The sequence below is a fragment of the Penicillium lagena genome, assembly GCF_028827675.1.
Source record: "Penicillium lagena strain IBT 129212 chromosome Unknown utg000001l_segment0_segment0, whole genome shotgun sequence".
Taxonomy (NCBI): Eukaryota; Fungi; Ascomycota; class Eurotiomycetes; order Eurotiales; family Aspergillaceae; genus Penicillium; species Penicillium lagena.
Window position 1 is genome coordinate 2,089,190 of NW_026623222.1, and position 27,481 is coordinate 2,116,670.

Genomic DNA, 27,481 nt, shown 5'->3' on the forward strand with positions numbered 1-27,481 from the left:
TGAAGGGCCGTTGGCTCAATGCGTAGTGCTTGATAACAGTCCCGAGGATCCAGACGAGTTTAAAAGCATGGCCAAGAAAGTCGAGTCCAGCGGGTGCTGGTCGGGGCACCACGTTGGGCGACGGCTGGGAGAGGCGCAGCCCAGACTCGCTGGAGCAGTGGCCTCGGTTCCATGTACAGGAGGTAGAAGCGGATATGGTTCCTGTTTTCCCTAAAAGGGACGCGGAGGTGAGTCAACCACGATCCAGACAGTGGCCGACATGACGTTGGATGTACGCAACACACTTGGTAGAGTGTTCAGGCAGAAGATAGATGAAGGCTCTGAAATCAGTCATCAGAGATAGGATCATGTATTCAGAGAGAATGAGAATTCTTGTACGTAGATGTAGGCCACAATAAGATTTTCACTTTTATACTTGCACCTTGAGTAAACATTTTGCTTATCTGATCTGATCGCCTTATCTCGCGCCACTCAATCCGAACATCTATCTTCCTTTCCTTCCTTTCCCATCACCATCCCAACCATGATTCCAACAGCACGGTGCCTGTCGGCCGGACAGGGCTTCTTTAAACGAAGCGCAGAAGAACTGAGTCGTCTGGGGAGAATAGGTACCGTCCTTTCTCCCATCTCCTCATCCTGCGCCTGCTGCTAACAGACTCTCCCCCGTCCAGCTTGGAACACCGAGACCCTCCACATACCGACCAAGCCATACGTCCTGCTCGATTTTGAAGATGAAGAGACCATACGCGGCTGCAAGACAATGGCCGATCGCGCCGTAGGAGGCTTCAGCACCGCCAGTCTCGATTACGAGCCGGCCGATCCCTCCTCACCCACCTCACCTTCCCATGCGCGCTTCCACGGCACCATCTCCACAAAACTCCCCGCAAACTGGACAGTCGAACGGACCGGTATGTGATTTTTATGGCATGCATTGACAGATACTGATCGGCGCGGGCCACACAGGATATGCCGCTTTCCGCAACAAAGACCGCGGCTTCTGGCTTTTCGGCCGTCTCTTCTGGGACGTCGACCCATACACCTACCTCGCCTTGCGCATCAAGTCCGACGGTCGGCGATACACCGTGAACGTGCAAACGGACTCCGTCATCCAGACCGACATCCACCAACACAGACTCTACACCCGGCATCACCGCGTGCAGGGCGCATCGCCTGTGCGCCAACAGGCTACCTACACCCAAGCGTCAGACTCGCCCGAGCTGAATCAGGAGTTATACCCGCGCGGGATCCCCTCTGCTCTGTCTGACGTGCCCCCCGAATCAACTGTGGTTTCTTCATCGTCCAGCGCGACCACCGCTGGCTCAACGGGCTGGGAGACTGTTCTGCTGCCCTTCCACTCGTTTGTGCGGACAAACCATGGCTACGTGGTTGAGCCGCAGACTTCCCTTCTGCGGCAGAGGGTGAAGAGTATTGGGATTGGGTTGACGGACCGGATCGAGGGGCCGTATGATCTGCGCATCCACAAGATCTGGGCGACGAATGGGATGAGCGAGGCGGAGGCGGACGAGGAGCGCCGCATCTGTGGCGCCCATGCTTTACCCGTGGATGAAGGTGTCCGGACGGGCTGGACGGGGTCTGGCGAGAAGTCTGCTGAGCCCCATGAGCAGCAAAAAGAGACTGGTGGAAAGGCGAAGGGACTGAAGGGACTAAAGTCGGAGTGGGATTAGTGATATTTCCTTGGAGCTGAGGTGTATTATCTATCTTTTCAGAATGTAACAACATTGGGCATGTCATTTAGTTTATCTCGTAAAGCATGAAAAAGAATATACAGCCTCACAACCCTAATTACCCCCAGTGATCTTCTCCCACGCCTCCCTATACTTGTCTGCCGTCTTCTGTGCAATCTCCTCGGTCATTCGCACACCCTCCTTCCCCTTCAATCCCTCCTGCACCAGCCAGTCGCGCAAGAACTGCTTATCGAAGCTCTGCTGTCCACGCCCAACCTCATAGGAGTCTTTCGGCCAGAACCGGGATGAGTCCGGGGTCAGGACCTCGTCGGCCAGCACGACCTCGTTGGTCTCTTCGTCGACGCCGAACTCGAACTTGGTGTCGGCGATGATCACCCCGCGCTCGAGGGCGTAGGTGTGTGCGGCCTTGTACAGCGTCACTGCCAGCGACGCAATGGTCGACGCGTATTGTTCTCCGACAATCGCAGCCGCTGTTTATAAATGTTAGACGATCTCCACGAAATTATGATCCAGTAAAACACATACCCTGATCCGGATGGATATTCTCATCGTGCTCCCCCAGCTCTGCCTTCGTGCTCGGCGTATAGATCGGGCCATCGGGAAAGGCCTCGCTCTCCTTCAACCCAGCAGGAACCTTGATGCCATGCACGGTGCCTGACTTCTGGTATTCCTTCCACGCCGAACCAGTAATGTAACCACGGACAATGGCTTCAATGGGCAGAATGCGCAATTTGCGCACCTGCATGCTCCGGTTCTGCAGCACGGGACGGAGCGGCGCGGGGATCTGGGGCGGGAGGTCGAGGGTGAGGAAGTGTGTGCGCAGCGAGGGAATTGCTTCCGTCAGGACCTGGAACCAGGTTCGGGTGCAGAGGGTGAGGAGAACGCCCTTGTTCGGGATGCCCTGAAGCTCAATTAGCATTGGATGTGTGGGAAGAATAGGGAGCTAGTTATCAATGCGTGCGTACATTCTCCATGATCACATCGTATGCGGAGATGCGATCTGTTGCGACGAAGAGCAGGGTCTTGTCGTCGACCTTGTATAGGTCGCGCACCTTGCCCCTAGCAACAAGAGGCAGGGCGCCTTGGAGGTCGGTGGTGGTGAGAGCGTCTGCCATTATGAAGTGTAGAGTTGAAAGTGAATCATCGTCATCGGCCAACTTTTTTCCCAGTCCCGCCGCGTGTATGCCTGAGGCAGCTATCGGTTATGCCTCCACGCGCCCTTGACACTCTCATTATTGACACACTCATTGATACTCCGACACTCCAACAAACAAAATGTCAACATGACGCGTTATCTCACTCCGTGGAGGGTCTCTCTGCTGTGCCTGATAACAGTCTACACCGACGGCGACGTACCCAACACCTCCGCCATCCATGTCCTCTCGTTCCTGACCGCGGGCATCTTCCCGCTCGATGCAGCCGATAAGCAGTGGACAAAGCACTACCTCCCGACCATCGCCGAGATCGAGGAGTTCCTGTCAGGCCATGAATCCTCCGTGCCAGGCCGCACGCTGTGGGATCTGTTTCTGAAGAAGATCTGGTCGATCAATTCGTGCGATGCGCTGGAGACCTTCTTCTGCGATGCGCTTCCCGCGCTGCTGACCAAGACGCGGGAGCAATTGCTTCAGGAGAGGGATGATGGACTTGCTCCTGAGACGGAACGCATGCGTCTTTCGCGCAGCTCGCCTTTGGGCGCGTTTGTGCGCCGCGCCTATCTGGAGTATACGCGATTGCAGTTTTGCGATGCAGTGAAGCTGTGGACTGCTTTTGTGAGATACCGGCTGCCGACCTATCATATGTGGGCGAGGAGGAATCCGTCCAATTCTCAAGCTCCGGTGGATACGAATCTGCTTGGTGCTGGCGTGGCTATGAACAGCCACCTCTCCCGGGTGGTTTATGGCAATATTGAAGACGACGAGGATGATGAGGGCATGATTAGCACCAAGGACGCGGAGCGGTTGGTGGAGTTTCAAATCGGGGAACTGCAAAGTATGTTATCCTATACAAGACCAGGATCATATAACTGATAGCCTCAGAAATGGGAGGCAGAGTCCCGGACGAGATGCGAGCTCGACTGAGGCGTGTCATAACCTCGGAGTCCTCTGTACCAGTGCTGACCTACTACATGGAGTAAGTGCCTGCCTTGTGACAAAAGATGACAATCGCTGATGTGATCCAGGTATCTGGACGCTTGGAAAGCTGGCGACTACACGTCCGCCTTTGACAATCTCCACCGATACTTCGACTACACCATGCACAACAACTTTGACCGCAGTGCATACCAATTTGCGCTCCTGAATCTCGCCATCCTCCAAGCGGACTTTGAATGTTTCAGCGAAGCGATCTCAGCTGTACAGGAGGCCGTAGCGATTGCCCGCGAGTCCCACGATATGAACTGTCTGAACTTTTGCCTGAGTTGGCTGTACCATTTCGGCAAAGCCTTTCCGGAGCAGATGCGCGAAGTCCAGAATAGTGGTATGCTGGGTAACGAGAAGGAGGGTCTTGCCTTCCTCAAAGCCAAGTCGAAGGAGACGGAGATGTGGTCGCTCATGAGTACCACGGTGTTGAGCGAGGCCAAGTTGGAGATGCAGCAGGGAGAGAGTCTTGCGTCTATTGCCGAGTCCTTTGCGCGCGCCTCCCACATCAACGTCACCAAGGGTCTTACAAATCCAACGGGCGGGTACATGTTGCTCCAAAGCGCCCTGTATGCCCGCTTAGGTCGGTTTCCCCATGAGCGAGATTGGGTCCAAAACTGACGATATGACAGGGGCCACTCACCTCTCCTGGCTGGGCACTGAGGTCTTCCGCGAGTGCTACAAGGAAGATCATCCGTATGACGACTTTATCAAGATCACCTTTCGGAATTGCCAAATTGTAAGTCCAGTCTTCTCCATCTGATGCTACATATGCTGATCGGAAGAACAGCTGGCACAAAAGGGCAGCTACAAGGAAGCATTTGCTCGCATGAACAAAATCGAGCCAGAAAGACTGCGGGCCTTCCAATATAACAATGCCTGGACATATTACTCAGGCTTATTGCAGCTACGACGCCAGATTTGCCGGTGAGTATTGCTCGCCCATGCCTTTTATCCGCTATCTAACCCTCTCCAGAGACGACAAAGTCGCTGTGGAACACATCCTCTCCCAATTACAAGCCATCCAACTCCTCGACTTCGACATGCGCCTCCTCCTCGCATTCTACTCCATCGAATTTACAATCCGACAAGGCGACTACGGCCGCGCCTTGCGCATGATCGAACAAGCCGCCCAATCCATGCACCCTGAGAATTTCGACGTGCACTCGCAGGTGAAAATCCTCTGCCTGAAAGCGCGTGTCCTCTCGCAATCCGGCCAGCCGCAACGCGGCTTCTCTCTCGCAATGCGAGCCGCCAGCATTGCCCACCACTCTAAGATTCTTTTCGACCTGTGGGAAGCCATCTGCACGCTTTCCGCCGTCCTCCTGAGCCTGCGGGAATTCGATGCAACCAGCGAGCTGGTTGAGAGCATCATGCCCCAGATCCTGGAGAGCGAGGACTGCGCGCTCATTGCGCGCGCGTACTCGCTGCTCGTGGATGCGAATATGGGGATGGCGGGGGAGTTGTGGAGACTGCAGGGGAGGGGGGGCACGCCTGCGAGAAAGGAATATGTGAATCGCGCGCTTGGGTATATCGACTGCGCGTATGATCAGTACGAGGAGATCGAGGATATCAAGGGCCAGACGGAGATGATGGCCAAGAAGGCGACGGTTATGCATCTTACTGGGGATCCTGTGCTAGCGAATGACTATGCGTCCAAGTACCTGGATCTGCGAAAGCAGATGGGTGTTGGGGCGTGATTGTTGATGGGGGGTCATAAATGATGAATGCCATAGATATCGGACGAGGATGAATGCAATGATCAATTCTTGTCGTACCTTCTGTCGTGGATCTGGAAAGGTCTGTCTCGCTATGGTATAGTTTTCAAATGGCATCGCTACAGCTGACTGCCTTGCGGTGTTAAGGAGCCGTAAGGGTACGCCTACGTTGCAAAAGGCTCAATGGCAACAAAGGAAATAGCAGTAGTATTGTCAGCTAATTTTCAAAGGTGTCGACTGCAAGTTATAACCTCAGAGGATTCCTCCACTCCAAGGAACAACAGCGCGATAGATATACATGATTCTTTGCATCCAAAAAACCCACTCCCGGACACATGCAGGGACTCTCGCTGAGTCGAGCTCTGTCGCGGAAAGGAGGTGCTTAGACAGTCTTGTCCTTGTTGTGGTAGTTGACCTCGGAGTTCCAGCTGTAACCGTTGTCAGTATGTAGTTAAAGCAGAATGGGGACAGTCAGGTGGGGAGATCCGGGTGAATCAATGTGATGGACGCCGGAGATGGACATGTCGGTCCCGAGTGGCGCGGAATTGAAACTTACAAGATGGTCTGCAAAGACAGTGGTTAGTAAGGAATAGTCAATGGGAAAGAGAGAAGGAAAGACTCACCTTGTCACCGTCGCCGAAGGGGAAGTTCTTGACGCGGATGTTCTGGTAGGGGTACTCGGTGCGCTCCTCAAGCGGGGGCATGTGCTCCCAGTGCTCCCAGTGCTCATTCCAGAGGTTGTAAGCGTTGATGCTACCGCCAATCAGGCAGGGGATAACAGCACTGTAGGCCCAATTAGTTCCAATTCCAGGCCCAGTCCCCGCTCAGTCCAGGGAGAGAGAGAGAGAGAGAGATCGACGCACAAGATAGACAGCTTAAGCCACAAGCCTGCATAGCCAATTCGTCAGTAAACCCCGAACCCAGAAACACAATTGTATCACAGTAGAGAAATACGCACCGCTGGTCTGGGCAGCATGGTGCTTCACAGCCTCGCGCTCACGGTTGAACGCATTGTCGGCAGCCCACGAAGGCACATTGGACGAGTTGAAGCGGCGCTGCACGGTCGATCGAACGGGAGCTGAGCGCAGCTGCTGCGCGGCACGCTGGGACAGGCGGGCGATGGGGCGCTGAGGGAACATGGTGGGTGTGGGTGGAGTGGGGAGTGGTGTGAGTTCAATGAATTGAGAGGTTGAGGTGGTTCGGGTTGCAGTGTGCTTCTCTCCCGTCTTGGTCCGTATTATGTCAGCGTCATTATGTCATATGCGATTGGTCACGTGAGGAGATGGGATATATCACGGGGAAAGGAAGCAGTGACATGTTTAACTAGACGGTGGATATGCTGCGTTGAACGCGCTAGCAGTAGCCATGGGGTTTCGCATCACCACCTGGAACGGTACGTTTGCATCGGAGCTATCTGGCATCGACACTGACATTGGATTACAGTAAATGGGATCCGGTGTGTACATGAACCGGAGATGAGAGTGTACTCTGTGCTGAGTGATTGACCAGGAACCCATTCTCGTACGAGCCATGGCGAGGAACGCGTACATTTGCGGTGAGCCGTTCCATCTTCTGTTCTGACCGTTCTCCAACTGATCGCGAGTCCAGTCCATGTTCGACATCCTAGAGGCAGACCTGGTCGTCTTTCAAGAAACCAAGATCCAGAGAAAAGACCTCAAAGATGACATGGTCCTAGTGCCGGGGTGGGACTGCTATTTCAGTCTCCCCCGAGTCAAGAAGGGTGAGAGCCGCCTGCATACTACCACTCCTTTCTACAAGTCTGTGGTTTAACAGCGGGCCCAGGGTACTCGGGTGTAGTTATATACACGCGCAACGCGACATGCAGTCCCATTCGCGCCGAGGAGGGTATCACTGGCGTGCTCTGTCCGCCCAACTCCTCGGTGTCGTTCCGGGATCTTCCTGCCGAGCAGCAGATTGGAGGATATCCAACTGCTGAGCAGCTCGCACGACCGATCATTCTGTCCGAAGACTCGGATCCAGACGAGCAGCAGGACATTGAAGAACCCACAGCCGATACTGAGGTTGATGCCGCCACCCTCGACTCGGAAGGGCGCTGTGTCATCCTCGAGTTTCCGGCCTTTGTTCTAATCGGAGTGTATTGTCCAGCAAACCGGGATGAAAGCCGCGACTGCTTCCGCATTAGCTTTCTCAATGCCCTGGATGCTCGCATTCGGAATCTTGTTGCGCAGGGGAAACGGGTGGTCGTGACAGGTGACATCAATATATCCCGGGGGCCGATTGACGCAGCGCATGCGCTGGAAGCCATTCGAAAGAACCAGATGTCTGAGGCAGACTTTGTATCTACTCCACCGCGGCGTCTATTCAACCAGTTACTGTCTGACGGGGAGGTTATCGGCCAACGAGAGCAAGGCAGAGAACGGCCAGTGTTGCATGATCTCTGCAGAAAGTTTCACCCCGATCGTGCGGGAATGTATACCTGCTGGGAACAGAGAATCAATGCGCGGCCTGGGAACTACGGGTCTCGAATTGACTATGTTCTTTGCAGCGTGGGGATGCAGGAGTGGTTCGCGGATTCGAATATTCAGGAAGGCCTCATGGTATGTCTTGACGCCTGCCTGTCTCCTGCACATTTACTAATTGATACGCAGGGATCTGACCACTGTCCCGTCTATGCCGTTCTCAAGGACACCGTGTCTCATGATGGCGAGCCTGTTCATATCCGTGACTTAATGAACCCGCCAGGCGTCTTCAAAGGCGGCGAACGTCAGCAAGAATACTCGGCCAAGTTCATGCTCCCGGCGTCTGGCCGTCTGCTCCCAGAGTTTGACGTTGATAAACGGAGGAGCATCAAAGATATGTTCGCCCGTAAGCCTGAGAGCACTCTAGCGAGATCTACAACCACCCTGCAAAAGGTTCCTTCCCATAACGAAACAGAACTCCATGCTGCACCGTTATCCACACCCTCCGAGACAGACAGCGCTCCCCTTGTGGCAGAGAGCCCAACTACGAAATCTATTCCTCGCAAGCGCTCACAACCCGCCCCCATTCCATCCGCCAAACGCTCCAGATCCGCAACAACACTCTCTTCCTCTGCCGCAGGACAAAAAACACTTAAGGGCTTCTTCAAGCCGAAGAGCGTCGAAGGCGGCGAGTCTTCCCAGTCTCCTCCAAAGATCTCAGGCGCAGCTGCAGTACAACCCAACGAGGCGTCACTCGACTCTCCCTTGACGACCAGTGCTCTAAGTGCATCCAAGCAGCCACCGCCACGACCGCACACAACCAACCCTACGGAGCAAGATGAACCCCCAATTACACCGGGCAAACAGCCAGACAGCGACACGGTAATCGACCCGATCGTCAGCAAGGAAGATTGGGGCAAGCTCTTCACCCGCAAACCCCTGCCCCGATGCGAGGGCCACCAGGAGCCGTGCATCAGCATGAAGACCAAGAAGCCCGGCATCAACTGCGGCCGGGCGTTCTGGATTTGTGCGCGGCCGCTCGGACCCAGCGGGAATAAGGAGAAGGGCACGCAGTGGCGCTGTCCGACGTTTATCTGGGCGAGCGATTGGAACTCGTCGGCGCAGGCGCAATGAGATGGTAATATCTTGGGGTTTGTGGGCTGGTGTTTCTGCGATGGGTGTTTCGATTATTTCTGTTGCAATGGACTTTTCTATCTCTCTGTCGTGTGCGGATGTGCTGTAGTGTGTCTGTCCTTGGAGCCGGGACATGGAAAGAAGACTCCACGCCTGAGTCTCGACTGGAGAAGGTATATATCTATATGGGTAGACTTTACATGAAACGAATATATAACCATGCCCCGAATATCCCCTCACCCGTATCAGCACACCTATACACTGTGTGTTGTGTCCAGCAACCGGTGTTTGCCCTGTTTACTTCCTCAAGCGTGTGCCCCGTACCTCCCGAAATGGAAGGCACTGGTGTTCGTTCACTGGTTGCCAAGGTCGTTGCTAGGCAAGCGTAAGTACTACGAGGGAAGTACCTTGCGAACACGGAGTGTTCCCCTCGAATGGCACCCCATATATCCCATCTACGGATGTCGCCGAGGCACCCCGGTACCCCAGGACCCAGCACATGAGCTTCGTTGCAGATAGTTATCTACGCAAAACAATTTTGTTTTTATTGTATACTACGTTCTTATAGTTTTGCGGGTAGATCATTAAATTAATGTATGCCATGCCATGTCACGTCGTAGGGCTGAACGGGAACCCTGCATGCTCGGGATCTCCGCCCTACCACGTGTATGCAGTGACACCACGTTTACTTTATCAGTATGTGTGTCTGTGTGTTTGATATAGCAGATAGATGCAGTGGGGTCGGGTGAACCACTATATACCATTATATACAACTGTCCAAGGTGGTCTTCCTGGGATGGATGAGAGTCACAATGTTAGGGCTAGCATGTCATAAAAACCCCCCTCCAGATAACAAGTGTGGAAGGACCATCCAGCGTCTCCAGTAGATGTTCAAAAGGTACCTCGAGTGGCATCCCCAGCCCCCATTGCCAGGACCGTCGCCAGGCAAACAAAGAAACTCGTCGACAGCATAGGCAGGCGCGGCCCCGAGACACGGTGTTTGGCTGGCGGGCCTCTAACAAAGAAAGCACCTAACCCCCGTTCCCTCCACCATCCGCTCTCTTTGTTGATCTTCTCTTCTCTCTTCTCTTTTTTTCTACCTTTCTTCCTTTCCTTCCCAATCCTCTTCGTCCCTCTTCCCATCCCACCCTTCAATTCCACCTGTCTCACTCTTCAACACTTCTCTGCTCCACTGCACCTGCTTCAGCTGTTCTGCATCCCGCTCGAGTCTTGTGCCCTCGGTGCCTGGTCATTTTCACGTTTGAAATCGTCCCGGGGAGCTGTCTTACGGCCTGTATTAACACTCTTGTGTATTCAAGAAGCCTTCATCAAGATGGTGGCCGCTGAATCGCCCACGCAGTTGCAGTTCTTTGACTACTTGTCGAGCCTCCATGCCACTGACGCTCAGATAATCCTCTCAGGATGGAATGTGAGCGCAACTTCTATGGAGGACTATGCTGCTACTGTGATCGAGTCTCTCCCACCAGAGCTTTTCGAGCATCCTCTTCCCACCTCGCCTGGCCCGTACTACATGTATGCCAACGGGATTTTCAGTCTCATGCCCCCTCGCCGCCCGCAAGAGTACATGGCCCAGCTTCAAAATTACGATCATGAGGCTGAATTTGAGGCTGAACTTGACGCTGAAGATGACGCTGAGTATGACGAGCAAGTGCAGCCTGCTCTTGCCTCGGCACATGCCCCGGTTCCTGCCCCAGCTCGCGAGGCTAGGACCACCCGGCGTCTGCGTCCTTTAAACTCGTTCATGGTGTTCCGAAGTAAGTATTCCTCCAATGTCCTTTTCTCATCACATCAAAATTAACATGCTGATAGGCTACTATGCCGCTCTGTTCCCTGGCATGCCCCAGAAGTTCAAGTCCTCCGCCATCAGCAACCTGTGGGCCAAGGAGACCTTGAAGCCGAAGTGGGCAATCCTTGCAAAAGCTTACACCACTATTCGCGATGACTACGAGGTGGACACTCCATCGCTTCCTGATTTCATTGAACTCACTGCGCCTTTGATTGGAGTCCCGGAGCCCGCGGAGTATCTCCAGATGAGCGGATGGAAAATCGTCAAGTCTGCTGAGGGGTACGATTTGATGAAGACTGGTCCTTCGCGCGTCAAGGAAGAGCTTGTGGCGGCGCCTCCTATCAACATTGAGGACGTTATCGAGTTCTGCGAGAGCGTGGACTACTGTGTGCCTAAGGAGCGCACGGCTCCGACGGCTGTTCAATCTGCCCTGGCTTTGAACCACACCCAGGTTACGATCCACAATGGAACCGTGGTCATCAATGAGCCGATCAACTTTTCTCGGGTTGTCATGGACGAGTGGGATGTTGAAGAGATTTACCCATATATCCACCCTGTGATCGACACCGACATTCAACCCAACTTCGACCCAGACTTTCTCGACTCGAACTTCAATATGGAGTTTGACTTCGATTTCCCAGAGTTCCTGAACGAGGAGTTTTCGAATGCGAATGTTGTTTGAACGAACTCCTTTGGTCTGGACTGAGACATCACCACACTATCTAATCTGTTACGGCTGGGGATGAATGAAATGATTTTCGATTGACACATGTACAACACCATTTCACACTTGATTTTGATTTTACCAGCTCTTTTGTTTTGCCCCAAATAGTTGCTTTGATGCTAGTTTGGCGAGTCGGATGATCTGATCCCCTCGGGGGTTGGATGAGGCCGTGGCCCGACAGGCGTTTGCAATCTTTTCGGTATCTTCCTTACGTTTCCTTTTTCGATCTTTATCTACGTCTTTCACGATTTGAATTTTCAGCGATGGCATGTTCTCTCCATTTTCTTTGCTTTATCTTTCTTATTTTCTTGATCTTCTGTTTTATTTTCTTCTTTTTTCTTTGAGGCATACCAGAAAACTCCGAAACATGTCTGCTTTTGCGTCCTCTCCTCGGGGGAGAGGCGGAAAGCAAATCCCAAAAAAAAGTTGAAACTGATCACTCGAAAAAAAAAGATCTTTCAACCTCCTGTCTTGTCACAAGCCTTCAGGAGTTTTCTGGTGTCTCAGTGCCTGGTTCGTCGGCGCCTTCTCATGTTGTCCCTCATCTTTCCCATGTTAACTTCAACCTCCTGTCTTATCACAAGCATTCAGAAGTTTTCTGGTGTTCTGGCGTCTGTTGTCTCGCGCCTTATGCCTCATTTTGTGGTGTCTCGGCTCACGGTGTCTTGGCGTCATGGTTCTGGCGTGTTATGTTGCATGGTTGTTCCAAATTGTCAATCTGCTTTTGTTTTTTGGGTTGAGAAGTTATCCACGGGTGTTGTGTTGGTGGAGGATCGTTGTGCGGGTTTTTTCCCTACTGGGGTTTTCCTGCAGACTTCCCATGTCTTTTTTTGCTTATTCCCCGATGCCCAGTTTAGGTTTCATGTTACTTACAAAAACACTACAAAAAAACGCCCAAATATGCTTCCTTTCCAAGCTGTAAACCATCTCCTTGTAATGTGCAGTATACTCTCCAGAACGACCCTGCACTCCCCAAATCCAGGTCCCGTTCAGTCCTTCTTCCCATCGAGTCCCAGTAAACTAACACCCGTCCAATCAATCATGCACCCCCCCGCCCAGCCAGCTCAAACAAAGAAAGAAAGAAAAAAGCAAAAAACCCAGCAATTTGAAATTAACTCTGCGCCCGCCTCCACATGCCAGCCACTATCACCAAATTGGCGTTGCAGCGTCAACGACTTTCTTTGATGTCCTGCAAGGCTGCCGAAGGTGACGAGGTGACGTTGGGATATTCTTTGTTCGCTGCTGCGCCAAGAAATGGCCGGGTCCATGGATTGAGGGGAATCGGTGGGGCCGTCTAGGGAACTTTGTTCTGTGCTTACTGTCTGTACTGACCAGTATAGCTAACTAACTAGTTAACTACCCGCCAGATATCTTGGTTAACTAGGACTAGAGCGGTGCTGACAGGTGGGGGATCCATTAACTGATCAGGGTGGCGGATGGATGACGACGATGATGAGATGCATCAAAGAAAAAAGGGCGAGACAAGAGTAAATTAATACGAGGGGGAACTCCGAACGGACGGATTGGCTTGGAAATTGAAGTGGAAATTGAAACTGAAATTGAAACTGAAATTGAAACTGAAATTGAAATTGAAACTGAAATTGAAATTGAAACTGAAATTGAAATTGAAACTGAAATTGAAACTAAAACTGAAACTGAAATTGAAATTGAAATTGAAATTGGAATTGAAATTGAAGGCGTTGGTATTGAACGCGACTCGACTAATTGCTGAAACGACAAGGGACCGACTTCAGGGGGCAGATGAGACAGGGGGTGTGTTGGGTGGACGGATGCTGAACAAAAAAGGACTAGGCTTATGGGAGAGCAAATGAAACAATCGGAATAATTTCATCTTCGAGATATACATGACCACTACCGTCTTCTCCAGTGGTGAGATGGAACAAACACACAAGCAAGATGCGAAAAAAAAAAACAGCCAGGGGCAAATGCAATCACCAGGCGTATTTAGTCTTCCTGGTAGGAGATCTTGCGCATCTCGCCCAGGCGAGTGCGCGCGCGGGCGAGGTTGTTCTCGAGCTGGAGGATCTCGACCTAGAAGGGAAGTAAAACATCAGTCAATTGATACTGCGCAACCCGTAGATAGAAAGGAAGGGAAATAAATACCTGCTGCTCCATCTCGCGGACCTTGAACTCATGCGAGCTGAGCTGCGTGTAATCCTCGGCCTCGCCCTCGTCGCGGTTCTTCTCTGCAATAATATCCTGCACCTGGCGCACAAGCTTGCGGCACGCCGCGCCAACAGCCTTGCTGGCCGTCTCCAGGCGATCCTGCGACTTGCTCATGAAGGTTGCCTTGACGCGGCTGGCAGCCACCAGCTGGGCAGTGCTGGCGGCAACGTCGTTGGACGCGACGATGAGCTGCTCGGGCGAGTTGCGGCCGGAGATCACGCCGTCGGCGGTCTCGATCAATGTATTGGTGGATGCGGCCACGGCTTTGGCAGCAGAAATCAACCCCTCCGTCCAGCGGTTGTTCTTCTTGTAGAAGGCTGTCTTGGACGAACTGCCGCGACCCTCGCGCACGATCTCCTGCTGGGATGCCGTGGCGGCCTTGATCAGCTCTGCGATGGCGTTGGTCACCGCAATAGCCGCGGCTAGGATCACGTCGTTGATGCGCAGTTCGTAAGTCGAGTAGCCCTCGCGCGGCTTGCTCTGCAATTTGGCCAGACGCTGCGCGGCGGCGTCAATGGCATTCGCGGCCTTGGTCAGCTCCTGGTCAACCAGGTCGCCCAGGTCGCCGGTCGTGCTGATCTTGCTGCCCTTGGGCGCGAACGAGTCCACCAGCTTGGACAACGCCTGCAAATCTCGCTGCACTTCCAGGTTATTGTTGATGACGACGTCGGTCTTTTGCAGCGGCTCCAGGCCCTCGAGTCGGAACGACTGCAGCCCGCGGAAGAAGCGGACCGTGGCTTGGGCGGACTTGCGCACCGCGGTTATCAGCGTGTCGGAGCTCTTGTCGTCGTTTGCAAAGCGCGTCAGACCCTTGGTGTTGCTCAGCACGTCGGCAATGGATCCAGAGAAGATGGAGACGGTGCGAATGATCTCGGCATGCGTGCTGTTCGGGCCATCCGCAATGAAATTGTTGAAGGCCGTCGAGAACTCCGTAGCGGACGCCGACGCCTTCTCGATCTGCGACAGCACATACGGCGGAGATGCGTTCTGGTTACCGGCCTGCATGGTCGAATCCAGTTCATACAAGGCGTCGTCCACGCGTTGGACACCGGTCTGCAGCACCGAATCAATGATATCGTTGATCTTGGCGACGGTGCCGTGCAGCACGTCGTCGATCTGGCTGTCCAGCGCATTGTCGGCATCGCCTTGGTGCTGCATGGCAAGAACTGGTTAGTACGTCAATAACACCAACCGAGAAACACACGCCACTTACCAGCTTAAGTTCCTCAAGCTCCATCAAAGCCTGTTCCATACCGGACTTGTACACCTCGATCTCCTCATCTTTCTCGCGGAGTGCCAGATCATGGTCACCTTGCCGCTCGTTATTGCCTCTGGAGTATTCCTCGAGGGCTCGGGTTTTGGTCTAGAGCAGGAGGTCAGCACATAGAAACAGCACAGCGACAACAACCTTGGAACTCACCCGAAGAGCCTCCTCCAAATCGGCCATCTCGCGATTATACTTGGACAGCATAGACGAGATCTCCGTGCCCTTTTGCCGCTCGGCATTCTCCGCGCGCTCGATCGCTATGCGGAGCTCCCGCTTGACCTTCTCCAGCTCGTCCTTGTTGGAACCAGTCAGACGATCACGGTCATGCATAGCACGATCTCGCTCGCGGATCATATCAGCCAACTCCAAGTTCTTGGTCTTTAGCTCGCGCTCCAGCTTCTCACGGCGCTCGATCGCCTCCTGTGCCGAGGCAGCCTTCAGCTTGAGGCTCTTGGTGGTCTGCAGGAGATCTAGGTGCTCCTGTCGGAGCTGCGAGTAGAGCTTGGCCAGGGCCTCGTACTTGGCCCGCCAGGTGTTCACCTGCTCCTGCAGGGAGTGGATCTGCTCGTCCTTGGAGGCATTCTGCTGGTTGAGGTTGGTTTGGATCTGGTTCATCTGTTCCTCAAGGTCCTTGACGCGACGGTCGTACTGCTGCAGCATCAGCTGGTCGCGCTCATACTGGGCACGCGCGTTCAGGTTCTCCCGCTCCAGCTCGGCTAGTCGGCCCTGTGTCTGAGTCGAGTACTGGTCGCGCAGCAGCTGTTCTTGAGCCAGCCGTTGCTGCTCGGCCTGTTGGCGCTGCTGCTCCTCGAAATCGTGCTGGGCCTGCTGTTGAGCTAGCATCTGTTGTCGCTGCTGATCCTCCCACTGCTGCTGCAGACGGGCCTGTTCGGTCTCATACTCCTCCTGTTGACGGCGAGCTTCGGTAGTCCAGAAGTCGCTGATCGGCTCTGGTTCCTTTGGTGGCGGAGTAGGCTCGGGCTCAACTTCTTTAGCAGGCCGTTTGGGCAGAGCCGGGCCGCGATCGTCGTCCTCGCCTAACAAGCCCGGCGGGTCCTGTGGGAGTTTCGGGATGGTAATGAGACTGGTCAGATAGCGCAGATTGGAACACTCGTAGTAGAAGCGAACAAGACGGTGGTGCTGGGCATCATAACGGCCACGGAGTGGCTCGAGAGCCCCGTCGTCTCCGGTGGTTGTGTGCATTGCTCTCAACATGCTCGTGATGAACTTGTAGATGCCATAGCTCTCTTGAACAAGAGGGACTAGCGCCGAGATCCGGCACTCATTGTTCGTGCCCGACTGGAAGTGCGAGAAGATCAGCTTCTGGAAAGCATCGATCTGGTCTTGGAGAGTCATCAGATCTGTGATGGTCTCGTATCTACCGAGCAGTCAGCGCCCAGTTTCCTCTGGTCGAGTGTTTCCGCACAAACCCTTCATTTGGATCATTGATAGACTTCAAGCTGATGTATTCCTCGTACTCGAACAGACCTACAACTGTTAATCAAGAGTGTCCTTCAAACGCCCTTCTTTGACATACCGTTGAACTCCGGGTGGTTGCGATGGAAGGTTAACTTCGACTCCAGGTAGAAGACATACTCCCGAATGAGAGGGCCATATCCTAGCAATGGTCAACGTCCGCTATGCCTCCCCAGCAATAAAATTGTCCTCGCATACCTCGCATGCCTTCTCCTCCAACGCCTCGCATCAAGCTATCAATCCAATTGGCATGTTGCTGTGCCTCGCGGACAACAATGGGATGGCCCTCCTGCAGAACCTTGTGTATCGTGATGAGAGCCTTGAACGTCTGAACCTCATCGGCAAGGACAGGCTGTCTGTAGCGGCCGATGTCAGCCCCGGTCAACCACTTCTCCCAATCACGGCACCACAATCAATCAATTATCAACGTACACTTTCATGCCCGCCCAGAAGGCAGCCGACGACTTGTGGTCCCAGGTATAAACGATACAGCTCCGCACATGTTTCCCTAGTGACCCGGGCGCGTTAGTCGGCGGTCTCGACAGGAAGGGATAAGGATAAGAGCGGCGCGAGCGAGAGGATTCGACGCGGGAATCAGCACATACGTTTCGGAGCAGTTTCCTCTGTCGAGTGAAAGAATTGTTAGTTCAGAACCTTCCTCCTAGCGGTGAGTCGCTTCATGGAAGTCGACAGGACACCCCCGGGGCGTTGGCACCACCACTCACCGATACTCGTAGCCTTGCGAATATTGATCGCCAGATCGGCCTCCGTCCTGTTGTGTCGTCAATTAGCTAGCTATCGCGCAGGTAACGTATCACCGGGCGATCGGGTTCAGCGTACCGACTCATCTTGGACGTGGGGTTCTCAGTCGGGGGGCGAGATGGGAGATGTTCAGGGGCAATGGTAGTCAACGAGGTAATCGCCGGAAGAAATCAACCCAGACCCAGACAGCGCAAAGAATTGTTTGCGCTGGTCACCGCAAGGGAAGAAGTGTAGGATGAAGAAGAAGGAGACACACGTGGACCTGGAGCGTTATATGACGTTGGCCCACGGAACGGAAAGTTGGCGCCTGCACGGGTCTTGGCATCACCCAGTACTGAAGTGTATACTTCTACGGTTACTCCTTGCTGCCCGACGCGTCATGGAACAGGCAGATATTTATTGAGATTAGAATAATAGAGAAGAAAAAGTGATTCAATAGATTATACGCGCTAAGCGGATATCAAGAACCAACCATACATAAATCCCAAACGCCTGACTTTCATAATCACACAAGAGTGAGCTCCGTCTCCAGAGACTGCGCCGGCGCTGCATGTTCGGTCGGCGGCAATGCTTCTTCAACCCCGCTATTCTCCATCGAGGAGGACGTCTGATCCACAGAGCCCAGAGATGGAATCTCCTGTCCGGCTTCCTCCTCCCATCCATCTTCATCTTCATCATCATCAACAGTAATGGTGGTAGTAGTCAGATCAGCCGGGGCGGGTGTATCGCTCTCCTCAAACGAGGAAACAGCCATCTTCTCAACTGGGACTGGTGGTTCACTCTCCACGGAATCAGCAGTCGCGTCGTCGGCTGTAGTCTGCTCAACCGGCGCCGATATTTCAGAAACAACACTTTGCTCCTGTGCCTGGCCCTGCTCTGGCAAGCGTCCATCCTCCTCCAACTCACCCAGCGCCGGGCTATTCGGCTCCGAGTCCCGCGGCGCCTCGACCACAAGTAACTCATCCGCACTACCACCATCCGTGCGCACGGCAGGCGGCGCCGGTTTCCTGCGCGGCAGCGGCGGAGGCGGCACGGGGCGACGCTGCTCACCTGCAGTGCCGGGACGTTCGGGCAAGAACGGCGGGGGAACGGGCTTGCGTTTCGGGAGAGACACCTGCGTTTTTTTCAGAGAGTATTTCTCGGGGCGTGGGAGGGGCGCTCCGGGCGCTGGATGGGGGTGGCCGCGTCCGATCGGTTGGTCGGGGGTTCCTGCGTGACGCTGCTCGGATGAATGATCATTGTGATCGCCTTTGCCGAAGACGTTCCAGCCCCATTTCTTTGCGGCCGCTGTAGCGGCTCCAATGGTCATGGGCTTGTCGTCTGATGAGTTGGCGGACGTGATCGATCTGGTGATTGTCTCGATCGTGCTTCGCCGTTTGGGTTTATCGCTTGCAATCGATGTGGATGAACTTCCGCGGGAGCTTCTCAAGCTGGAAAAAGAGTTGCTCTCGAGTCGGGCAGGAGAAGGACGTTCAATGGCGTTGTCATTGAAAAAGCTGACGCTGTCGATCGATTCGGCGATGGACGACTCGCCGCTATTCGATGCATATTCCGGCATCATAGGTCCAGTCGTTGGCGGCGAGCTGCTCGGGGTGTGAGCCGGCGATGCAGGCGGGGGCCGGTTTCGAATTTCGATCATGGAGCTGGTCGCGTTGGTCTTATCCTCGCCCTTGTTCTCTGAGACCACCGGGTCGACCTTGGCGTTATCCGCCGTCACCACCGGGTCAGCCGCGAGGGAGAGGGTCTGCGAAGTTCGAATGGCTCGAGGCAACTGCATGATATCCGACCGCTCGATCCCGGTAGAAGAAGCGGAAGGCGAATGAGTGGACCGTTCCGAGATGGGCGACTTGGGCGATTTGAGCCCTTTGCGTGACTTGAGTTTGGTCGTGCTGGGATCTGAAAGAACGGGCATGCTCATCGTCTTCTCGTCTTTGGCCTTGAGCACCTCCGCTCCTCCTCCGTCTGCTTGAACACTCTTGGGAGTCCCCGGCACCGCGCTTTCAGACTCATCCGGAATTTCCGGGGGAATGCCTGGCTCAGGGACATCGCGCTGCCAGACGCCACCGCGGAAAGCTTGGCCAAGGGTATCCAGGAAGGGGACATCATCCCAGAACGGCAGGACGATACTCTCAGCCACGACCTCGCGGATCTTGCTCTCAATCGTGCGCAGAATAAGGCCGTACGTGATCTGCTTGGAGCTGACAATCGGCTGGATGTCCATCTCCATGCGGGGCATGGTCTCAAAGGACATCCAGAATCGGTTGCTGGGCGGAGGTTTGGCCCGCACCAAGAGGTGGCCTTCCAGCTTCTTCAGCACGACAGCCAACACAATATCCACCTCCCGTGCCTTGAACCGTTGACCCAGATCAATTCGCACTGTGGCCTGGATCTCAACCCGGAAGTTCCCCGTGTATTGCATATCAGCCTCGACACAGCAGTTGCCGTCAACGGTCAAATCCTTGAGTCGCGGATTGGTGATTAAAGGCGCGCCTTCACCGAGGTCAATCTTCTGCAAGCCAATGCGACTGATGAAATTGGGCTTATTCACGCGCGAGATTTTCTTCGTGATCTTGCCCCGAATGAACTCCTCCCATTCCGGCGTCCGATACAGCGCCAGAAACAAACGGCCCAGAATCGCATTAATCCAGCGCGTCTGCAACTGCTCTTCCGACGAATGCAGGCGCTGCACCAGGGTGACGATATGCTTCACGTCAAACTCCTGATACTTAGGCGGGCGATCCGCCGAGTCCCATATGCGTGACTGGTTATGCAGCATGGCATGATAGAAATCCTCCTTCTCCGACAGATTCTCAGAGAATAAATAGAACGGCGGCGTGGGACCACCCAGATCGCCCAGCGAATCCAGTCGCCGCGACAGACAGATGGCATTTCTCTTCAGCCACAGTTCACCCTCGGGGATATCCTCCTCGCCACCACTGTAGATGCTCACGTCGTGATGAGCGAGCGAAATGACGTATCGCACCTCGACCTGGTTCGCATCGTCATAGAGCATGAGATGGCCATGTCTCAACACAATATAAAACACATTACGCGCGCGCTTCGTGCTCTTCCCATTCGACTTGGTTGGCTCGATACTCGGCGCCTGCTTTCGATCAAACAAGCTCCGGTACATGGTCTGATAAACGCTGGGACTCTCGGCGGCCACGACCTCACCCGCCGGGGTGGTCCGCTCAGGAGGCTTCCCATTCACGCCGCCGGGGACATACTCGCGACAGACGGCAAAATATCCCGCGGCTACATCGGATACGTGCGTGCGGTGGAAGTGGTCGGCCAGCTGGTCCGTTCCGGACTTGAGGCTATACTCGTCGTCGGTGGGTCGGCTGAGCAGGGATTGGGCGGCAGCGGCGGAATTGCATTGTTGCGGGGTGCGGCGAGGAGCAGGCGGGAGGGTTAGGATGGCATGGAGAAAGAGTAATGCCAGCACGAGTGGGAGGAAGGTGATTCCGCCGAGCACGTAGACGATCAGGAAGCTGCCGAGCGAACCCATCGGGAACCAGTCGATCAGAGCGGGACAGCCGAAAGCTCCATCATTTGGAGGTCGAGTTGGAGAGAGTGGTATAGAACGAACTTCTCAGAGTAAAGGCAGAAACTAACAAAGAGACCGGCTCCGCAGGACAGAACACAGACACGAACGAGCGATGAATGATGGGATGTAGCTTGTAGCGAGAGACGGCAGGAAGAGGCGGAGCTGCAGATCGATGACACAGATAAGCGGACAGGGGTGCGGTATGGGTATTCGGCGTATGTAACGGCTATCCTAGTGTGTAATAAATGTATTCCTACAGTCTCCGCTTTTACAAACATTACTTACCCCGCTGGAATGTACAGCTGTCAGGAACTAATTGTTCAGGGACCAAGTATAGAGTGGAGAGAAACTCTACGGTGATATGGAGAAATACGTCATTCCGGGATAGGTTGCAAGCAGAGAGAACATTTCATATGTATCAGTTCAAGCCTCTAAAATCTAGGTATACATGTGCTCCAAGTCAAAAAGAAGGAGAGAAGAAACAACTATATCTTTACAGACGGATCCCATGATGCAATCCCCTACTTCCGGCGGCGCATAGTCTTCTCCGCCATCTCAACCAAGCCCGCCTTGGCCTCGCTGTCGGGGAAGTCACTGATCGCCGCGACGGCCTTGTCGGCGTATTCCTGGGCCAGGGCGCGGGTCTGCTCGACGCCATCGCTGCGGTAGACCATCTCACGGGCCTAGAGAGTCATCGTTAGTCTCAACAATTTTCATAAAAGACTGTGAAGGGGGAAAACTCACCTTCTGCACATCGCCTTCTTCACGGAACTTCCGGCCCACCAGTGGGCCGAGTTCGGGGTTACTCTTCCATGCAAACAACAGCGGCGCGGTGGCCAGGCCGAGCTCCAGGTCCGCACCGGCGGCCTTGCCCAGCTCCACCTCGGTGACAGTGTAGTCCAGCAGATCATCGACGAGCTGGAACGCCAGGCCCAGGTTCCGGCCATATTGATAGGACGCCTCGATAACCTCGGGGGCACTGCGGCCCAACACGGCCGACGAGCGACAGGACTTGCTGATCAGACTGGCTGTCTTCAGGTACGTCTTCTGCAGGTAATAGGAGAGGGTCTCGTCGGTGTACACGGGGTTGGACTCGTCCTGCGCCGTGTTCTTCAGCTGCATGAACTCGCCCTCCACCAGATTGGCAATCACGGTGGCCATCAGCTCTGTCACCTCTGGGTCCCGCAGGCGGGCAAGGGCCACGGAGGCCCGGCCCAGCAAGAAATCGCCCGCCAGCACGGCCATCTTGTTCCCGAATGCCAGGTTGGCGGAGCTGCTCGCGCGGCGCGTCACGGCGTTGTCGATGACATCGTCGTGCAGCAGGGAGGCCGTGTGAATCAGCTCCGTGATCTCCGCCAGCCGCCGCTGCGAGGGCAGAATGTTGTCGTCGCCCGCAAAATCATACTGGGCCTCGGCGGAACGGGCCACCAGCGGGTTGGCGTCGGGATTAGCGTCGTCTAGGATCGAGGACGCGCTAAACGGGTCGTCGACGGGGGTTGTGCCCGGGTGTGTGTGGTGTTTCCGCGGGTCCATGGCTGTGGCCTGGGACATGAGCAGAACCAGCATGGGCCGCATGTGTTTGCCTTCGCTGCGGGTGTAGTACTTGGCGACCTTGTCCAGGGCCGGGTGACCCGAGCCCAGCAATTGGCGGATGTTCTTGGTCAGAAACTTGAGCTCCTTGCCCACCATTCGCAGCGGGTCGACGGAGATGCCCGGCGGTGCCTTGGGTAGGCCCTTGAAGATGGTCTGGGCGGCGGACACGGCGGCACCGAACGGGGAGACGTCTTTCCGCCGCGTGGGTCGGTATCGTCGGGATTGGATGGCTGTGTAGGTTGCCCGGAGGTCATCACGGAGGCATTGGGCGCATACAGGAGGCGTTGAGAGCGCTCGTGATGAGAGGATCAGCCCGGTGGCCGTGACGGTACGAGGCATGCTCGATGCTGCAGGGCCGGGTTGGTGATGGGATGGCTCAATTATATAGTCCAGAAGACACCCATCAATCAGTCAATTGAGAGAGAGGAAGAGTGAAGGAGAGGAGCAAAAGGGGCCGTATGGTTGGGGGGACGTGAAGGATGAATGGAGAAAAACAGTCGACTAGGCTATCATGGGTTGCGGGAAGTTTTCGACGAAGCTCGGCAACCGCACGGACCACCTCACAGCTCCTAGTGGTCGAAGAGAGATCAACTACAGGTACATAATTACGAAGAATAGATCGAGGATAATCGTATGCAAACCAGTAGAAGAGACACAGAATTCCCTCTTGTACACATCCCAGCACACAACGAGAGGAAAAGAGAAAGCGACGCACGAATTAACTAACACAGGTGGAAGAAGGCCGCTATCGCATAGAGACCCATGCAGGGGACCAGGAAGAAAAAGAAGAGAAAAATGGATTATGAAACACGCATCCTCCCCCCGAGGACCTTACTTAGATGGCGTCGAAATCACCTCCAGCATCCTCGTCGTCCATGTCTCCTTCCTGGATCTCCTTGGCCAGCTCCCGCTCTCGCTCCCGGGCCTCTTGGGCACTCTTCAACTCCAAACGGTGCTGGTTCATGGGGAACCGCATGGCCTGGCGAGAATCCCATTAGAGAATGAACATTAAAGGGGGAAAAAAAACTTACCTTGACACTCTCGTCATGCAGAGCCAGACAAGCACGGATGCGCTCGTGGAACGCCTCGCCGGGCTCCCGGGTGGCATAGATGTCGCCAACCTCCTTGCTCTTCATGAACCCGTGTTCGTGGTCCAATGTCGCCTCGATCACACCGTCCCGGATGGCCTTGGCCACAATATACTCGGCCGACTCCTCGCTGTCCAGTCCCAGACGGAGACAGATATCCCGCAGAGAGATGCGGGAGTAGGACAGCGACATCATCCGGATTCCGGTCTTGATAACATTCTGCCGCAGACGCAGGATGAGAGTGTATGTGCCATCCTTCCGGAAAGCTGCGCTGTGCGTGTTGACGATGTTCAAGAATCCGTCCAGGTCACCAACGCTGACGGCCTGGGTAAGCAAGAGGTATGGGTGCATCGCCCGCTCCAGAGTCGGCTGGCGGAAAATCGAGCGGTCCGGGATATCACCCATCAACAGTTCGACCACCACCAGCAACTTGTGAGAGGCTTGATAGAACCCGCGCGCACTGTGGCTAGCGGGAGACTTGCGGGTGGCCCCGATGAGATGGCTATGGGCCTCGGTGTATTGCAGCTGGATGGCGCGGATTCGACCGAGGTAGAAGAGATAGCGGGCAATCTGGTTGTTGGAGGCAGCAGCGGGGAAGCGGTTGTGCGAGATCAGCAGGTCGGCTTGGGTGATGTGCGAGGTGGAGAGGTAGTTGCGCAGCAGCAGCGTCATCACGGTGGCCTGCGTGTCGACATCCTTGCGGAGGACGGCAGTGCGAAGGGCCGCCAGCAGCGGTTGACGGATCGTCGTCACAGCGGCCGAGGGAGATGGAGGGAGCGGAGCAATTTGCTCATAGAACAGAGAGTAATAAAAGTACACACGGGCTGCCAGAGAATCCAGCGTACGGCGGTTGAGAGTGCGCAGACGCTCGATCAGATCTATCGAGAACTGCGCTCCCTTCTGGATCTCCCGCTCGTCGAACAGGTAGATCTGAACCAGGATGGACAGGTACGCGTCCACCTCGGGGAGGATCTCCTTGGGAGCAGCCTTGTTCTTGTCCGTATCCACGTCCATCTTCGAGCTGGCCAGCGCACTTTCAAAGGCTCCACTCTGGTCGATCGCATCGAGCAAGAATGATGCCGTGGGGCTGGAGGCAGGATACGTGTCGACGACGACTTCGGAAAGGACCTCGGGGGTGATGTATTTCCGCATCGAGGAGATCGACCGCAGGACACGGAGGGTGAATCTGGGATCAAAGTGGGTGACGGCTCGCTCGAGCAAAGTGAAGTTGTTCTTGATGTCTGCAACCAGTTAGTTCTTGGCTCGTCAGGTCCTTCCGGACACCAACTGTACCTTGAATCGCCTTGGCCGTCGGGTCGATCTCGGGCTCGGTCTTCTCAGCGTCCTCATCCTCAGCACCTTCCATCGTCACATCCTCCTCCTTATCCTGGGCAGCCTTGCCGGATGATCTGGAACCCTTGGTCGGGGGCACTACAACAGTCATCTTCTCGTTACCTTTCCGATCCTTGCTGGTGTTGCTCTGTGAGGATGGAGCCGCACCTGCCGTATCCTCACCCATCTCCACATCCTCGGAGCCATTCACACCGTTCTCGACCGGATTCCCATTGAGGTGATCGTTCTCGCCCATGTCTTTGTTCGACGCGCCCTTGGCCGAGGCGCCTTTCTTAGCCGGAGCCGACTTGGCTTGTTTGGCGGCAGCGGCACGAGTGGTGGGTGCGGCCGTGTCTTTCTGGGAGTTGGACCGGGCCTTCTCACCATTAGCGTCCGGCTTGTTGTTGGATCGCAGCGAGCGCCTCTCCGGCATCTTGTCCCAAGCTGTTCGAGCTCAGCTGAGCAGCCACCAAGCTAACAACGGGGAGAAGTAGGGGGATGGGGATGAGCACGGAGCACGGAGCACAGGGCAATGACACGAAGTAGCAACTAATCTGAGACGAATAGGCAGCCAATGTAAAGAGACGATGGCCGGGGGGTGAAGGGGGATGGATGGAAATGGAAGAAGAGAGAGTGATGTCAAGAGATGGGATGGACGGGCGCAAGACACAGACCGGGCTTAGTCAGGGGAGCTTACTGGTGGCCACCGGAGTGCGTGTGCGTGTGTGTGTGCAGGGACTGCAGAATGTGGATAGACAAGAGAGTGTAGAAGTATGTCAGTCTTCTCGGATAGTTAATGCGCCGAGCAGATGACTTCCTATCATGGTTATTATTCTTCGCGTGATCGATGTTGATTGCGTTGCTGGCAACTGCCTGGGCGCCTGAGGCATCGAACACGCAGCTGCCCTTGGCGCGCGCATAACTAAACAATACCAACCATCACTTGTACCAGTCTCATCATCGCCATGCCGCTCCTCGATTCCCACCTGGAGCAGATCGCTCTGTCCTCAAATGCCATTGCCGACCTCCCGTGAGTCTTCTCCCCCTCCTATCTATGATCAGTCACTTACCACGGCCTCCAGCTTCCCTCCGCCCCGCATCTTCACCAACGCGCTGCTGGGCTCCCACGACATCACAGCTCTAATTCGCGACACCGAGGCCCATGAACGTGCTCTGTTCCAGCTGGACCCATCCGCCAAGACATCCCAAAGACGTGCCACACGCCGGGGCACGACCTTCTCCCCGAGCTCGAGTCCGAGTCCATGGCCAGTCGCATCTACTCGACACGCAACAATCGCAACCACTCCGCCGTGGCCCGGGTGTTGGGGTCGGACATGATGGAAGAGATCAAGCGCTCGGCCGGCACGTCAACCCGCGGCCCGCGCGGGGAGGTCAACATTGAAGTCCTTCTTCAAGGTGCAGAGATGCTCTGCAATGTTTAGTGCGTGCCTGCCCCCTCCTTCTGTGTGTTGATTGGTGCTAACCAAGTGACAGTCCCGTGGATGAGGCACCAGAGAAGATTGCCAGCCTTCGATATCGCCACGGAATGATCACCGAGTCCATTGCTCGACTGGAGGATCGGGTCGCGACCAACACCGCCGAGTTGGCGCGAATGAGCCATGGGTACGGCGACGACGATGATGATTATGATGTTCCTGTGTCGCAGCCGGAGGCCCCGGATGTGACGGATGAAGAGATCCAGCAAGAGCTAGCTGAGATTCAGGAGCTCGAGCTCAAGAAACGGGCATTGGAGGAACGAGTGACCGGCATGGAACGAGATCTCGGTGGGCTGATGGGCTGATCTGAGGGACCCCTCTTGAGTTAGTCCTCTCGGGCTTGAACAAGCGCCTCTCGCCTCGCAAAAGGACACTAGTCCCTGGGTTATGCATTCGTCGGCTGAACGTTGTTATCCCCGATCCCTGAGGCTCTCGGGCCTGACGGGGAATGACCACTACCTGGTTGTCTACAAGGCATAGTTCCTGGTGGGAGCAGATGCGATCATGCGTATTTGTCTGCGCCGTGTCTGATCAACCGAAACAGGGTCGGATAAAATTGCTCCAGGGAGTGGCAGGGTGGACCCCTCACCTCAATGCTGAGAATACTTTCCAGCAGCCTCGAGGCGCTTTGACAGTGCAGCTCCTAGTCTACGCTGTGGCTCAGATCCAGGACTGGAAGCATGTCCAAGGCCGGTTGAAGTGTTCGACATTGTACATAGTAAATTTCCAGTCAATATTCAAGCCCCATAGTGAATACCCATAACGAATGCCCATAATGAATGTATCATCATATAAAACAGCACTTGGCCACATCTCCAAATTGTTTAGACGGGTTTCTCCTTAGGATGACTATTTCTAGTGCGTGCGATGAGTGTGCTTACAGTTAATCCCGTTGTAGGAAGCAATTTACTTGTGCTTTATTTACTTATTCTTTGAAAATTTTCCATCCATCATCTATCCTCCGTAATTAGTATCTGTTCTCGCTAATTGTGCCCATAGTAAGTCGAAACATGCGCCGTCGTATAGTTCGCCGAGCGCCAGTCGAGCCGCGCCAAGCCCAAGCCGCAC

The 27,481-nt window shown here is 54.8% G+C and overlaps 11 protein-coding genes across 11 annotated transcripts; 5 read left to right on the top strand and 6 right to left on the bottom strand.

The window, feature by feature from the left end:
• Positions 1–523: 523 nt before the first annotated feature.
• On the top strand, positions 524–1,685 carry N7510_000918 (CIA30 family protein; the record flags this gene model as incomplete). The annotated part of the gene is made up of 3 exons (XM_056972847.1): positions 524–608; positions 672–908; positions 964–1,685. The coding sequence occupies 3 exons, from the start codon at positions 524–526 to the stop codon at positions 1,683–1,685; spliced, it is 1,044 nt and encodes a 347-aa protein (XP_056837964.1).
• Positions 1,686–1,799: 114 nt separating this feature from the next.
• Positions 1,800–2,821, bottom strand: N7510_000919 (phosphoribosylaminoimidazolesuccinocarboxamide synthase; the record flags this gene model as incomplete). The annotated part of the gene is made up of 3 exons (XM_056972848.1): positions 1,800–2,176; positions 2,232–2,607; positions 2,672–2,821. 3 exons carry the CDS (start codon positions 2,819–2,821, stop codon positions 1,800–1,802), a joined length of 903 nt encoding a protein of 300 aa, XP_056837965.1.
• Positions 2,822–2,989: 168 nt separating this feature from the next.
• On the top strand, positions 2,990–5,541 carry N7510_000920 (putative anaphase-promoting complex subunit Apc5; the record flags this gene model as incomplete). Its single annotated transcript, XM_056972849.1, has 6 exons — positions 2,990–3,695; positions 3,743–3,836; positions 3,886–4,424; positions 4,474–4,580; positions 4,632–4,768; positions 4,818–5,541. 6 exons carry the CDS (start codon positions 2,990–2,992, stop codon positions 5,539–5,541), a joined length of 2,307 nt encoding a protein of 768 aa, XP_056837966.1.
• Positions 5,542–5,941: 400 nt separating this feature from the next.
• N7510_000921 (cytochrome c oxidase subunit VIa) lies at positions 5,942–6,698 on the bottom strand (the record flags this gene model as incomplete). The annotated part of the gene is made up of 4 exons (XM_056972850.1): positions 5,942–5,987; positions 6,116–6,123; positions 6,183–6,342; positions 6,514–6,698. The coding sequence occupies 4 exons, from the start codon at positions 6,696–6,698 to the stop codon at positions 5,942–5,944; spliced, it is 399 nt and encodes a 132-aa protein (XP_056837967.1).
• A 226-nt stretch (positions 6,699–6,924) lies between these two features.
• Positions 6,925–9,134, top strand: N7510_000922 (DNA-(apurinic or apyrimidinic site) lyase APN2; the record flags this gene model as incomplete). Its single annotated transcript, XM_056972851.1, has 6 exons — positions 6,925–6,952; positions 7,003–7,015; positions 7,069–7,114; positions 7,168–7,300; positions 7,354–8,138; positions 8,190–9,134. The coding sequence occupies 6 exons, from the start codon at positions 6,925–6,927 to the stop codon at positions 9,132–9,134; spliced, it is 1,950 nt and encodes a 649-aa protein (XP_056837968.1).
• A 1,333-nt stretch (positions 9,135–10,467) lies between these two features.
• On the top strand, positions 10,468–11,623 carry N7510_000923 (Mating type protein; the record flags this gene model as incomplete). Its single annotated transcript, XM_056972852.1, has 2 exons — positions 10,468–10,909; positions 10,965–11,623. 2 exons carry the CDS (start codon positions 10,468–10,470, stop codon positions 11,621–11,623), a joined length of 1,101 nt encoding a protein of 366 aa, XP_056837969.1.
• Positions 11,624–13,630: 2,007 nt separating this feature from the next.
• On the bottom strand, positions 13,631–17,443 carry N7510_000924 (putative cytoskeleton assembly control protein Sla2; the record flags this gene model as incomplete). Its single annotated transcript, XM_056972853.1, has 11 exons — positions 13,631–13,717; positions 13,790–15,004; positions 15,066–15,215; positions 15,273–16,497; positions 16,550–16,607; positions 16,657–16,737; positions 16,794–16,951; positions 17,028–17,103; positions 17,201–17,218; positions 17,321–17,367; positions 17,436–17,443. The coding sequence occupies 11 exons, from the start codon at positions 17,441–17,443 to the stop codon at positions 13,631–13,633; spliced, it is 3,123 nt and encodes a 1,040-aa protein (XP_056837970.1).
• A 419-nt stretch (positions 17,444–17,862) lies between these two features.
• On the bottom strand, positions 17,863–20,865 carry N7510_000925 (SMP domain-containing protein; the record flags this gene model as incomplete). Its single annotated transcript, XM_056972854.1, has 1 exon — positions 17,863–20,865. One exon carries the CDS (start codon positions 20,863–20,865, stop codon positions 17,863–17,865), a length of 3,003 nt encoding a protein of 1,000 aa, XP_056837971.1.
• A 560-nt stretch (positions 20,866–21,425) lies between these two features.
• Positions 21,426–22,836, bottom strand: N7510_000926 (trans-hexaprenyltranstransferase; the record flags this gene model as incomplete). The annotated part of the gene is made up of 2 exons (XM_056972855.1): positions 21,426–21,587; positions 21,649–22,836. 2 exons carry the CDS (start codon positions 22,834–22,836, stop codon positions 21,426–21,428), a joined length of 1,350 nt encoding a protein of 449 aa, XP_056837972.1.
• A 496-nt stretch (positions 22,837–23,332) lies between these two features.
• Positions 23,333–25,350, bottom strand: N7510_000927 (proteasome regulatory particle lid subunit RPN3; the record flags this gene model as incomplete). Its single annotated transcript, XM_056972856.1, has 3 exons — positions 23,333–23,476; positions 23,529–24,826; positions 24,879–25,350. 3 exons carry the CDS (start codon positions 25,348–25,350, stop codon positions 23,333–23,335), a joined length of 1,914 nt encoding a protein of 637 aa, XP_056837973.1.
• Positions 25,351–25,882: 532 nt separating this feature from the next.
• Positions 25,883–26,718, top strand: N7510_000928 (uncharacterized protein; the record flags this gene model as incomplete). Its single annotated transcript, XM_056972857.1, has 4 exons — positions 25,883–25,947; positions 26,000–26,085; positions 26,118–26,358; positions 26,412–26,718. The coding sequence occupies 4 exons, from the start codon at positions 25,883–25,885 to the stop codon at positions 26,716–26,718; spliced, it is 699 nt and encodes a 232-aa protein (XP_056837974.1).
• Between the last annotated feature and the right edge of the window lie 763 nt (positions 26,719–27,481).